Source organism: Garra rufa, chromosome 10 (assembly GCF_049309525.1).
Source record: "Garra rufa chromosome 10, GarRuf1.0, whole genome shotgun sequence".
In the NCBI taxonomy this organism is placed as follows: domain Eukaryota; kingdom Metazoa; phylum Chordata; class Actinopteri; order Cypriniformes; family Cyprinidae; genus Garra; species Garra rufa.
The window spans coordinates 13,083,840-13,098,734 of record NC_133370.1 but is presented as its reverse complement, the minus strand read 5'-3'; the positions used below and the strand labels follow the sequence as shown (position 1 = coordinate 13,098,734).

General features: G+C 37.8%; 1 protein-coding gene across 2 annotated transcripts in view; it reads right to left on the bottom strand.

Moving 5' to 3' along the window:
• adcy8 (adenylate cyclase 8 (brain)) overlaps positions 1–14,652 on the bottom strand; it is a 71,943-nt gene extending 57,291 nt beyond the window's left edge. Inside the window, exons 1-2 of one of the 2 annotated variants that reach the window (XM_073848941.1) lie at positions 12,282–14,652; positions 722–871 (exon numbers count right to left, since the gene is read on the bottom strand). In XM_073848941.1, coding sequence (XP_073705042.1) covers positions 722–871; positions 12,282–13,148 — 1,017 coding nt within the window. In that variant the 5' untranslated portion in view covers positions 13,149–14,652. The remainder of the gene's footprint in view (positions 1–721; positions 872–12,281) is intronic. The other variant, XM_073848940.1, reaches the window with a different exon arrangement.
• Between the last annotated feature and the right edge of the window lie 243 nt (positions 14,653–14,895).

The following is a 14,895-nucleotide window of genomic DNA, read 5'->3' as shown; positions in this document are numbered from 1 at the left end:
GCTCATCTTGTCTAGCTCTGCGTGTACTCTGTTTATTCCAGTTCAATACAGTTAGGGTATGTTGAAAAACTCTCATTTTCTCCTCCAACTTCAAAATCATACATCACTGGTTTAACTTTTTTTGTAAAGGGTGTTTGATCTTCTTTGCATGTTCACTTTGTAAACACTGGGTGGGTACTTCTGCAGCGATGTAGGGCGATTTTAATGTTGGAGGAGAAAATGAGATGGGAGTTTTTCCAACATACTCTAACTGTATTAAACCAGAATACACAACGTACACGCAGAGCTAGAAAAGATGAGCATTGAAGGTTAAAAAGTATATAAATTGTCAATTTTTTTACTAAATAACCAATTGTTTCGCTAGATAAGACCCTTCTTCCTCAGCTGGGCTGCATTTAAACTGCATTTTGAAAGTTCAAACTCGTGAGTATCATAGAAGTCCACTATATGGAGAGAAATCCTGAAATGTTTTCCTTAAAAAACATAATTTCTTTATGATCAATTTTTGTTCTGGAAGTGAACTTATGGGTCTTAAGGGTTTGCAACAACATGAGGGTGAGTAATTAATGATAGAATTATATAATAGAACTATACCTTTAAATGAAAAAAAATTAAAAGAAAAAAAAGAGATTCCTGGACATATCCTAAAGCACATGGGCCACAAACTTGTTTACGTGTGTCACGTGAGTGTGTGTGAAGGAAACTTTTTGGGAACACTAACCTGTCGCTGGTTCTCGGTCTCCAGGCGGAGACGTGCCTCGATGCACCTGCGAGTCTCCAGAAAGGCCTGTCGCTGGGCGCGGTCTGACAGGTAGCTGATAAACATCCCTGCAGTGTTTATACATAAGAACAGCAGCACCTGAGCTAACAGCTGAGGAGAAAGAGAAGAAAAAAAAAAGAATTTTACAAACCTCAAGCAATTAGTGTGCTAAACTGCAGGTCAAACTACTACAAATAAAACTACATCCATTCATCAGCTGTATATGACAGTGTGTGTAATTTTACACTGGAAACTCAAACACAAAAACATTATTATTTCGGTACATGAGCCAATGGCAAGGGATTTTCCAGCAATAAATATGAAACCATGAAATCTTCACTGTAAAAAATTACTGTGATTTTAATGGTAAAAAAATGAAAAATGCTACAGAAAAACCTATTAATTGGTTAATGGCACGTTCATCTACTATATACTGTGAAAAACTGTATTAGACATTAAATGTAATTCTATGGTAGTACACAGTTTTTGGAAGTGAAAATCATTTACAGTGAATAACCGTAAATTTCCAGAATTTCCTGCGTTACATTTGACATTTGTTTTTTGTTGTTGTTGTTTGAAATAACTATGGTTCTTTTTATTTTTTTTCTTATCAGCTGTGCACATTAGCGTTGTCTGTTACATCTAATGTTGTTAAATTAATGTTTATTGCATTATTTCAGTTTCATGTGTGTTACCATGATGGTGTTTAGTGTTTGTGTGAATGACACTGTGCACCTTCTATATATAGCTTTAGTTCATCGTGTGATTTTCTCATCACCACCTGCTTTTTGTGGTTATCAGTGTATTACAAAGGTACAAAACAGATTTCAGTACTTCCATAAGTTGGTATAGTAACATTATATCAGTTAATAAAATTATGGTATTTAAATGTAAATTTAAGTTAAATCCATAAAACCTAAAATGTTGCTACCGTATTTTTACTGTAAAATTCTAACAACCACAATTACCATTTTTTTAACTGAAAATTTTATGGATTGTTTTTACAGTGTTGAATTTTTACTAAAAAAATATTCTTGGTATTATAACAATCTGATAATTTTGATTTGCTGTTCATCTTGCATTTTAGTAAAAATCCAGTTCATTGAGTCACTGCCAGCATTATTGTGCATGATGATACTCTGCCTTATATAAACATGCGAGAAAGTATGATTTTGTTCCTCACATTTTAATTTTAGTGGATTAATGCAAAGAATATGTCCTCGTTTTGCACATACCAGACACTGCCAAGTACATTTATTTACTTGCCAAAGGCTTTTTTCCTTTGCATTTGGCACTTGGCAAGTGTACATTTTAGACTCTGAGCATAAGCATACCAGAGAAAAATACTTTATACAATACCATTCCCCAGGAGAGAAAAGCTAAATGTCATCGTTCTCTCTATTTCACACACAGAGGCACACACGCATATATAATTGAACGTTAATGCGAAATTAATAAATGTCATTCATATACTGAAGGCAGAAGACAATATTTTACAGTTAATAAGCATGCTATTATTTTAAATGTACTCGTTTAAAACAAAAGAGGTTTAATAAACAGTTTCATTTGTGTTTGCTTTTCACGTCCTGTATGTAACTGTTAACTATATCACTGATTCATGAATTCATTATTTCAATTCAAACTTCACACAGGCACTGTGATTTTCCTATGATAATTCTGTCTAAATATTTTGAGTCTATATAAAGCTAAAACCATGCTGATTTCCCATTGCTGATTTCTGTCTTCCTTGCATTTCTTATGTGCAACTACATTAGAACTTAACAAACAAAAACACATTTACAAACACGTCACTTACTTCAAGTGATTTGCATGTTTTATCTTGAAAAAAACATGAATTAGCCTTTAGGCAACAGCTTAGCTGTTCTCCTACCATGCATTTCCAAATGCTTTCCATTTTCTACTTGGCCCAGGAGAAACCAAAGCAAACAAAACAAAGGACTCATCAAGCCCATCCACTAGGGGAAGTCGCAGAAATCAGAGAAAATTGGGGATTTATGCCAAATTGATTTATAAACACATTAGCTTAGATTATTGAATCTGGATTGAACTAGTTAGCCCTCTGAAATCAATAAGATATCAAATATACTGAATCTACCATTTATAAGTTTGAAATCTGTCAGACTTATGAATTTTGTTTACCTCAGTTGGGCCACCACAATAAAGCCCTACAAAATTGTAATCTCCAGCATGATTAGCTGGTTGCTATTAAATTTCCAGGGCTCAGAGTGAGTCTTTTGTATTTAAAAGGTACAATTAGGATCTAATTAGGCAGTTTTAACTTTATATCAAGACTATATACAACAAAACAGACAACAACACCATAAGATATGTCTTTCCAGCAGAGTAGCCAGTGAGGCATAGCAAACACGTTATACGCACGGTGGTGAATATTTATATTTAGACATGGGAGCAAACACTGTTAGTTTACTGCATTTGGAACATATACAGTCATGCCCCTCAGAGGAATCTAAAAATACAAACGTTTTACCAAACATGTCGTGAAATCTCCGGAGAGCATGATGTAACCACCTGCAATCATTAACACTCTAAAACAATCACTGCACAAACATGTTTAAGCATGTCTCCGCACCTATTACTACAAAAGCCTCACAGGCATTTGTGTGTGCGTGAACGTGTGCGCGTCGGTTAGACACATCCCTCATGGGAATATAAATTTTATGACTGATTAACGAGCCCCCCATCCTTTACAGTTTCAATTACTTCAGTTTTCTTTGTCCCATGGGGGCATTAAAGGGCTGCCATTTCAGACAGAGGCCCTAATTAATACAACCCCTCTAGTACACACACACACACACACACACAGAGAGAGAGAGAGAGAGAGAGAAGAATTAATGCAGTAAACATTATCAACATTCAAGAATCAAGCTAGCATGCAAATTGACTAAATATGACTTTTAATAACTGTAATCGTTGCCTTTTGAAATTGTAAATGATATTTGCAAACGCATAAACAACACCAACATGCATTTTAGCAGCATGTGTGCGTGATAATATACAACAACACACACACAGAGGTCAGTGATGTGGACAGTTTTAATAGGAAAGCTCATTATTTCAGACTTTCCCCATTCAAATCACTGACCTTAAAAAACAGCATCTCACGTCGCACAAATCCCTCTCCATATATGAAAACATGAACAGCCTACAGACTAATGAAGATGAGTCTCTTAGAATATAACTCTTAAAGAAGTAGCTCACTTTCAAAACAATTTTACAGATAATGTACTCACCCCCTTGTCATCCAAGATGTTCATGTCTTTCTTCAGTGGTAAAGAAATTATGTTTTTTAAGGAAAACATTTTAGGATTTTTCTCCATATAGTGGACTTCTATGGTGCCCCTGAGTTTTACTTCCAAAATGCAGTTTAAATGCAGCTTCAAAGGGTTCTAAACGATCCCTGCCAAGGAAGAAGGGTCTTATCTATAGCGAAACAATTGGTTATTTTTTTTTTAATTACAATTTATATACTTTTTAACTCTAAATGCTCATCTTGTCCAGCTCTGTGTGAACTCTGTGTATTCAGGTTCACGCAAAGCTAGACAAGATGAGCATTTGAGATTAAAAAGTATATATATTGTACATTTTTAGAAAATAACTGATCGTTTCACTATATAAGACCCTTCTTCCTTGGCTGGGATGGTTTAGAGCCCTTTAAAGCTGCATTTAAACTGCATTTTGGAAGTTCAAACTCGGGGGCACCATAGAAGTCCATTATATATAGAGAAAAACTGAAATGTTTTCCTCAAAAAACACAAATTCTTTACGACTGAAGAAAGAAAGACATCTTGGATGCTATTCTTTCTAGCTTTACATTTATAATTCATCACAGTAATCATAGCCATGATCCACTAATACATAAGAAACAACAGAAATAGTCACAATGGACCTTTTTTACATTTCTGGGTTTCTCATAGCGGAAGTCGTCATAGTTAGATACAGTCCGAGAGAAGAGAATGGGAGAGTACCACAAATATATTTTTGTATTCCCAGTTGCTCAAGTAACAAAAGAAAAACTCTACAGTAGTGTTTTTATGACTTTTAATCAAAGGAAAAAAATTGAGACAGACTGATATCGGCAGTCAGAAAAGAGAATGATGTCAAATTTACCGTCCCAAATTTACCCGTTTTTTGTAACTTGATGAAAAGGTGATATAATACAAAGTATAGTGTTATAAATGTACATATATAAATGTTTAAAAAAAAAATCTACATATGAAAGACTTTCAAGGATTTATGATGACCATTGAAACTCATCATCACAGTCTTGTGAAAAGGGTCCATAATTGTGAACTATATCTTTTTACACATAAGAAATGTCTGTATGTGAATCTTGTTTGTGCATAAAAAGTATTGAGGCCTGTTTCTGCCTCAGAATAAAAAAGGTAACAGCCAGAAAGTTTAAAATAAACTCTTTTAGTGAGGTATAAAGTTGCAATTATGAGAAATACGGTTCAATTACGAGAGCTAGTCCCTACTGTGAGACACAAAGCCACAATTATAAGAAATACTCCCTAATGCGAGATACGGAATTGCAACTGTGAAATATAAAGGTGCAATTATGAGAACAAAAGTCCCACTTGTAAGATATAAAATCCCAAATGTGAGATGTAAAGTTGCAATTATAAGAAACGGTTCCAGTTGTGAGATATAAAGGCAAAAGTGCAAGACCAGGTCTCTATAGAAAATAGTGCTTCTGCTAACTTCATTTAAAATAAATGAGATTTGAATTAGTATTTTATCTAGGAAATTGCATTCATTTCTTTCTATGTGCAGCTTAAATATGAAAATATGTTTTGAAGCCAATGTACATTTCATACAGTCCATGAGCTAAACACAGCAGGAGAACTAACAGAACAAGTCTGACTGTACAGTTAAATCACTGACTTCTAAATGAACACTTCAAACCAGACACGCACACACAAACTTATATGTAGCCTTGTTTGCCTTTGTTTTGCACTGTTTATCATTTGGTTTCTCCCTTTGTCTCCCCCTGTCATTTTGTGATCATTTGGTTTAGTCCTCATTTGGTTTATCCCCGTCACCGGTGTTTCATGATTAGTTCCCCTTTATAAGTCTGTTTGTTTCCTGAGTTCTCTGTCGGTCATTTCATTTGGTACGTGTGTGGTTATTCCCTGTGTTTGATTTTGAAGATCAAGATTAAAAGTATTTATTATTTGAGTTTGTCTCCAGTCTCGTCTTACCAGCACGGTCTCTAACACAAACACAGTGCACTTCAGTTATAGTCTTTAACACCATAATTATCACAGCGAAGTACAGTGATATCCGTCAGCATGCTGTAGATACTGTTAAGAGTGATTGACTCCCATTGACTGCAGCAAATTAAAATAATAAATAAATAAAAATAACAACTGCATAGTGGCTCGTAGACCAGCAGATCTAATGAAACTGTTAATATCAACATTGTACTCCAGCCAGAGAGTCTTCACCATGCTGAGGAGCCGAACTGAGATTTAATTAACACTCCATTTAATTACTGTGGTTGATTACAGTTGTAAAATGCTGCCACTGAGATTTCCAATAGATGGGCTGCTGTCCACTGATAATTCAGCCGGTGAGCAGAAACATTATAATGCCCGTTTGATAAACTTTGAAATTGAAATCTGACATTTGGGTTTGTTAAGTGATGTAACACAGGCCAGTCTCCATTGAGAATCTTAGCAACAGCAGATGTACTGTGGGAATAACTGCATTTGCAAAGTGCCTCGCTGTGACCTCTCGGCAGCTCTGATATTGAAGGAATAGTTCACCCAAAAATAAACATTTGCTGAAAATTTACTCTCATTTTCAGTTAGTTGCTCACCAGTAGATCTTCAGTGAATGGGTGCAGTCAGAATGAGAGTGCAAACAACTGATAAAAACACTGCAATAACCCACAAGTAATCCACATGGCACCAGTTTATCAATTAACATCAAGTGAAAAGTTGCATGTTTGTGAGAAACAAATGAATCATTAAAGCGTTTTAACTTTAAAACTTCACTTCTATACAAAATATGACCCTGAACCAAAAAAGTCATACAGGTCAATTTAAATAAGCTTTCCATTCATGTATAGTTTGTTAGGAAAGAACAATAATTGGCCAAGAAACAACCATTTGAAAATATAGAATTTGTGGGTGCCAAAAATATCGAAATACTGTGAAAATTGCCTTTAAAGTTGTCCAAATGAAGTACTTAGCAATGCAAATTACTAATCAAAAATTAGGTTTTGATATATTTCCGGTAGGTAATTTACAAAATAACTACATGGAACATGATCTTTACTTAATATCCTAAAGATATTAAGATCATTTTGACCCATTCAATGTATTTTTGGCTATTGCTACAAATATACCCGTGCTACTTAAGATTGGTTTTGTGGTCCAGGGTCACAAATATGAGTCCATAATCCATAATAATGCTTCCTCCAACAAAAAAGTCCATCCCCTGTTGTCCTCTCACATGAAAATCCACCCACATATTTAAGAACTATTTTGGACTGTTTCCACTTGTAAACAGAGGTTGATCTGTGTATATTTCTCTCCTGATTGAGACTAGATGACGTTTTAACTGTAAATTCCCCTACACGCAATGGTTTTAAGTTAAAAATGTTTTAATAATGCATTTATTTATTATAAACACACAGCTTTTTGTTTCATAAAACATTAACTAATATACTGTAAATAATTTTTTATCAGTTGTTTGGACTCTCATTCTGACGGCAGCCATTCACTGCAATGGATCCATTGGTAAGCAAGTGAAGTAATGCTATATTTCTCCAAGTCTTCTTATGAAGAAACAAACTCATCTACAGTATATCTTAGATGCAAGATGAGTAAACTTATAGCAGATTTTCATTTTTTAATGAACTATTCCTTTAAATCCCACAACCTTTTCTTCTGACAGCTGAGACCTTTAAGTGCTATTCACCTTTTTCTTCCTGTAAGAGTGGGTGCGAACATTTGTGGCCAATTTTATGGGTCTGGCTTCCGGTCTCATCCACGTCCAGGTATTTTTAGCTGTACAAAACAGCTTGTTTTGCTGCTTTATATTGTAAATTGGTGTGTTTTACCACATTATTTTAATGTATTATCTTAATTATGAACAAACTGGTTTGTAGTGCAAACAGTTTTACAGTTTAATGCACATTTTTACTCTTCTCGTTTTACTCTTCTAGCAGCTAAAGAACCGAAAGTCTCATCCATAGGCTTACTTCCATGTTAAAAGAAAAGGTGGACACAGAAGCATTGCTGTGCCTATAACTGCTTATCTAGACCACTTTTAGATATTTCATTCCTAGCACTTTAGTCTATTTGCCAAATTTATTTTGATGTGAAACTGGCAATTTACTGAGACGTTTCCCTAACTGATACCCAAATACACAACAGTGTTCAGGATTATATTGAACAGTACAGAGTCTACTTCTATCCATCAAAGTCTCATTGTCGTGTCAAATTAAATATTACTGAGCTCCATTATGAGGCCAAAAACTCACCACTGCATTTCCATTCTGGCTTTCTGCCATTTCTTTAATGCAAAAGCAGAACGATCCAGCTTTCTCACTGGAAGCTGTTGAGGTCTGTCTCAGACATTTTCCCTAATCAAACCTGATGCATCGGACCGTTACCGACTAATCCTGTCTGTGTTGCCCTCTACAGCGTAATACTGATCTCAGGACAACTTTACACTACCATTGTTAGCGGCAGCCGATTGTTCTAAAGGTTTTGATTACACGGCAGGATCATCTACAGTGTCAGCGAACAAGTGCTAGATTGAAAAATACATTATTAATCACTCAGACATAAAAACATTTAATTGACCAGGCAGCCTGCTGTTATTGATCTCTGTGCATGTGTGAAAATCTCCATGAGCAAAAAGGTCCATAAATGTGTTCTGTGTGTGCTCACTGTCCACACACAGTCAGGTTTCTGCACGTAGCACTCATAGGCTTTGCTAGACCCTGTTTATTTCATCTAAGCTCCCCAACAAATCTGCACTGAATTCAGCCTCCTTAAAAATCTATGATCTTTCTCTTCACGTTTACTGAAAACAGCAGCTGCAGCAGGCTGTCTGAGGTTATTTCACTCTGAACCCTCCCCTTAAACTAAACTTTGTTATATTAAGTATCATCTTTTCCTCAAGTCAATGGCAGATCACGTCATATGAAGGGCAACAATATTCACACAGCAAACTTATACTTATATAGTTACAATCAAACAGACACCAGATATAATTTTTTACATTTTTTTTCTAGTTGGGTGTATGACACTATAGTTCATTTATGTAAGTGAGGATAGCACAATAAAGTAAACTGTGACATATTATACCCCAAAATTCTTCATACAGTGGACTAGTAAAATTGATACAAATTTGGGACCAAAAGTTGGATTTGACACTTTGACCTGAGCATGTTTTGTTACATACATTATCATTTTTATATAAATTATCTGACATTATCAAGATGAATTGGTTCTGACACAGTTTAACTCTTGAGTTGCCGTATTTTATTACCATTTTCTAAACTATAGAGAATAAACTGTGATAATGTGAGAAACGTTGAAGGTGTCTGAAAAAAAATTGGTTTGACTTTATATCAAAATTTATTTGCATATATATATATATATATATATATATATCTGCCTTTCATCGCATTAGATACAAAATATTAAACCAAGTATTTGTAAACAAATGATGTTAGAGCTTTCTCTAAGAAGGGATTTTTTAAATTATTTTTAATTAATTTTAGTGTATGTATATAGTCAGCTCACCTCAAATTCACACGATTTAGCAGAACAACCACTGCTGTATTTATTTATATTAACAATATACTGTAAATTTGTGTAATATTTTGACAACCAGTCAGTGTCTAAGACTTCTTGTCTCAATTTTGAATTGTTACTATTTATCTTGTTACTATTTTTATTTAAAAACTTGCTTTTTTATTTATAGAAAATGTTATTGGAGCTTAAATGACAAATACACTATATATACACATAGTATGTTATTTTATATATAAGATTTTATTTATTTAACAGTAGACATTTATAATGTTAAAAAATACTTGTATTTCAAATAAATGCTTCTTTTAAACAAAAATGTATCACAGTTTCCACAAAAATATTAAGCAGTTTTTTTAAAGATATTCTTCATCCTTTCCTATCAAAATGCTTGCTATGGACGCAAAAACTCCAAAAAATGAACCTAATCCAAATTTTTTTATGACTGGCAAAAGTTTCAGAGGCAGCGTGTAAACTGGATTGACACAATGTGAGGTCGTATTTATTTTTTTAACGTGCAAAAATTTCGGACAGTTTAATGACCTTAACGACCTTAAATAGCTAATAATTCAGCTTTACGATCACAGGAATAAATTACATTTTAAAATATACTTAAATAGAAAACAGCACATTTAAATTGTAATAATATTTCACGATATTACTGTATCTTTGATCAAATAAAATGCAGCCTTGCAGTGAGCACAGAAAACTTCTTTCAAGAACATTGAAATGAATCTTATTGAGAAGAGATATGTATGTTGAGATGTATATGTACGTGTAGGTGTATTTATTGCCAGTCAAGCAAGATTTGAACTCGCAACCTCTCGTGCTGAAAGCAGGAAATACTCCTCTGACCCACATCATCACCCTGCACTTTGTCTATCAACAATCTGTCCTTCTGCACACAACACTCTCACACAAGTCTGGTGGAGTTTGTGAAGTGCCTTATAAATGATTGATGGAGACCCTGCAGGAGTTTCCATAAACCCAGAGAGAGCCCAAGAAAGCAAGCGCATGCTAACTGACGACCATCTTACCTAGGCACTGACATCATTCTACATACGTAGCGCTAAGCACCGAAGCAGGTGTGTGGTCAGGTCTGAGGGTGTGTGTGAGCATGTCCCGCAGTACGAGCGAAGGAGAGGCAAACAGAAATGGGAAACGAAGAGATGCTGGCAGACAAGTGTGTGAGTCAGAGAGCCCTTCTCCATATCTCCCTCCCACGCTTGCTATTTTTACAGTCTACCTCACAGCATCTTCGACCACTGCTTGGACACACACACATATTTTTGGGTCTGAGTTTGGCTATTTTGACCTAAATCTGCTTATAGACATCTGGATCTGGCCTGAATCTGTGTGTGAGAGGACACCAAACAGCTCTGTCTGTCTGCCTCTCTCTGCTGTGATCACAGTGAATAATCTTTGCACACTATAATTAACTCACACGGCTTCCTGTCTCTTCTGTCTGTGCGCTTGTTTTTGTGTACAGCACATTCGCTTGTTTCTGTATAGCGTGTGTGCAGGTGAACGCCACAGAATAACTGTAGTGCCACTATGGCTCAATTTAAATGTGATATGATCGCATGCGGAGCGGCATGACCTCAGGTCATCTTGTCATTTGGAATCTCTTAGCATCTGACAGAGAGAAAATGATGCTTTGTTGGTCTGTATACAGACCATGTCAATGCAATTTAGAAGTGATAGTTCACCTATACATTAAATTTAATACCTGCATGACTTCCTTCTATTGTGAAACACAAAAGAAGAAATTCTGAAGAACATTGGTCCAAATTACTTTGAACCCCATTGACTTTTATTGCAAAGACAAAAAGACATTTGTGACCCTGGACAACAAAACCAGTATTATGTAGCAAGGGTATATTTGTAGCAATAGCCAAAAATACATTGTATGGGTCAAAAATATCAATTTTTCTTTTATGCCAAACTTTGGCATATCAGGTGAAGATCATGTTCCATGAAGATATTTGTAAATTTCCTAGCATAAATATATTAAAACTTGATTAATAATATGCATTGCTAAGGACTTCATTTGGACAACTTTAAAGGCAATTTTCTCAAGATTTTTTTGCACCCTCAGATTTCAGATTCAAATAGTTCAGTATCTTGGCCAAATATTGTCCTATCCTAACAAACCATATCGATGGAAAGCTTATTTATTCAGCTTTCGCTGTATACAGTAAATATGTCATATTTTCAAAAATCATCTTTTGTGCTACACAAAAGTAAGTCATAGAGTAAATGATGACTGCATTTTAATTTTGGGTGATTATTCCTTTAATTCTTATATTTTTTATGCATTTATTTGTTTTTGTAAATATACACAATTTGTTTTTCCAAATATGTCTTTATAAATATTTCAGAGCTCAGAGTGCTCAAGCTCTCCTCAGATGTTTTTGAAATGTGTAACTGACTGCAGTGCTCTAATATGACTGCTTTGCCGCATTCACGAGCTGTTCTTGACCTTTACTGACCTCTATAAAATTTGGACCGCAAAAACAAGCCATCAATATCAGACAAAAACAGCACGACGCAGTCTGGGACGAACGACCTTAAAATGTCGCTTTCAGCACCACGTTGGGTGGACAGCGACCGTTGCGCTTTGGTTAAACGCCTCCAGCACCGAAAACATCCACAAATGTATTCAAACTTGGCATGATGTAATATTGCACATTTCTGTGTCTCACCTGATTCGTGGAGATCTGCGCCCGAGGGGGCACCAGCAGCTGGAGCGCGATGTGCAGCGCAGAGGTAAGCAGTCCCGCCACGATGGCCCAGGTGAGAGGCAGCGGCAGCATGCTGTAGGTGGCAAAGAGCGTGAAGAGCACGTACCCTATCCCATCCCCGAGCAAGCCATAGCCCAGTCCCGTGGCGAGAATCTGCGTGGCCATGGCGACCCAGGTCACCGCGCCGCTGTACTGCAGGTAACCGTGCGAGCTCGTGTCCTTGCGCACCACCACCAGAGCGCAGATGACCACCTCGATGCCCGTGAAGAAGCCGAGCAGCATTCCTTTGATCGGGTCCATCGGCGTGGAGGCCAGGGTCAGGTGCAACACGAGCAGGGTCAGCTTGGTGACCACGTCCAGAATGTTCATGACCACCACCGACTTCCGTCGCTGGCCCAGGAAGTAGCGCTGGTACAGGCGCTCGAGGTCCCTAGACTTGAAGGCGTAGCGCAGCGTGGGGAAGATGACCCCGCGGTACGTGTAGCCCCAGCTCAGGAAGAAGTCGGAGTTGCTGGGCGCGCAGTCGATCTGCAAGAAACCCAGGTCGCTGCTCGAACGCTCGGGGAAGACTTTAGTGCCGCCGTTGTTGTGCCGGTCGCTCACCGATGTCCTGCCGGCGGAATGTTTGCGCGAACCCTGCGCGGTAGGCTCGTCCGGTGAGACGGGTTTCGGGCTGTGCTCGTGAATGAAGCGCTGCTCGGTGATGTGTCGCACGGCGTTCTGCCACAGCAGGCGCTTCGGCCGGTTCCCGTTGTTGTTGCTGGGGGTTTTGTTGATGGTGTACAGCTCCTCGCTGGCGCTGGAACAGCGAACCTCAGACAACTCCATTGTTCCCACGCCAGACGCGTTCTATTTACCTACGCGAGTTCCCAGAACAGAGACAGCAGGTATGTGCGAGGAAGAGTGAAGGCGAACCGAACGGAGAGTGGAGAACGCATCGGGACAAGCAGACTGGTCCCACGGCAGCTGCCGCTCATCATCATACGTCTTGTCCTCCGCGAACGTCAGAGCGATTCGGTCGCGCTGGCTTGTGCCATTTGGCTGCGCAGCGCTACAGCATGTGCTGAAAAACAGCGCATCTTAACGCGGTCTCACGAAGAAAATGCCCCCCGTTGTCTGCGCGTATTACCCTCTGTGTTGCTGCAGAAGGTCTTTGTGTGGCTCTTTTCTTTTTTATCGTAAACAGGGTGCACATACAGGAATGTTAAGGAGTCCTTTCCACAACGCCATTCCGCCCGGTACAGTCCAGTCTTTTACAAGGTAAATCTTCTGTGGTATGTTTTGCCCTCAGCAGCTGTCTCCAGGAATCTTTGTCATATCCAGAGGTGAGATTTAGATTTAGAGGGGTGTCAGTTTTAGGGCTCTCGGATAGCAGAACCGGTCGCGAAGAATACGGAGTGCTGAAATCCAAGAATAATATCACACAAAACAAAACAACAAGCAAGCAGAAGCAACAGAAACGTCTGTGTCAGCCAGTAAATATGCGGAAGGCTTCTGTGATGTTATACAGAAGCATTCAGCGCGTCCGCGCTCATCTGGTGGAGATGGTATTTACACTGAGAGAAAGAGAGAGAAGGAGGAGTGTGTGTGTGACTGAGTCTTCCCGACGTCATGAGCTCCTTGCCTCTTTTTCCTCCCCGCGCGCAGCTTTTGTTTCGGTCCTAAGCACCGCAGAGGAGCGCATACAGTCAGGACAGTCGGGGAACACAAAGCATTTAAGAACATTTATGTCTGCTCTCAAAAACAGAAAATAGATCAATTTAACCAAAGCCAAAATCAATAGGTCTACTGAAATTATTATTCATTTATCATTAAAAATATATAAATGAGTAATAATAAAATTAAAACTCTCTAATATAAACGACGCCTTTTTGCACAGAAAACCAGAACTTCACGAGGTAACATCTGTGACCACAGACCACAAAATGCCGTGGCCTAATGGTTAGAGAGTCGGACTTGTAACACAAAGGTTGCGGGTTCGAGTCTCAGGTCCGGCAGGGATTGTAGGTGGGGGGGAGTTAATGTACAGCACTCTCTTCACCCTCAATACCACGACTGAGGTGAGTCTCTTGAGCAAGGCACCAATCCCCCAACTGTGCCACGGGTGTGCGCGCGCACTTGGATGGGTTAAATGCAGAGCACAAATTCCTAGTATGGGTCACTATACTTAGCCTCACATCACCTCCTTTCCTTTAAAAACCAGTCATAAGGGAATTTTATTTTTAATTGAGATTTATATGACATCTGAAAGTTGAATAAAAAGGTTTTTAATGATGTATGGCTTGTTAGTATATGACAATATTTGGCCAAGATACAATTTGGCTTCTGGTGTCATCCGCTTCCAGCTGTTTTTAGCTGTAAAAAAACAACTCGTTTTGCTTTGTGTCTTACCATAATATTTAATGTATCTTAATGTACAAACCTTAATAACAATCGTTTTTTTTTTTGGCGCAAACAGTTTTACCGTTTATTGCACTTCGTTATTATGAACCGTAAGTTTCACACATTACCAGAAAACAGCTTACTTCCGCATTGAAAAATAAGGTAGATAAGGAAAAAACGAAAAGAGTAACAA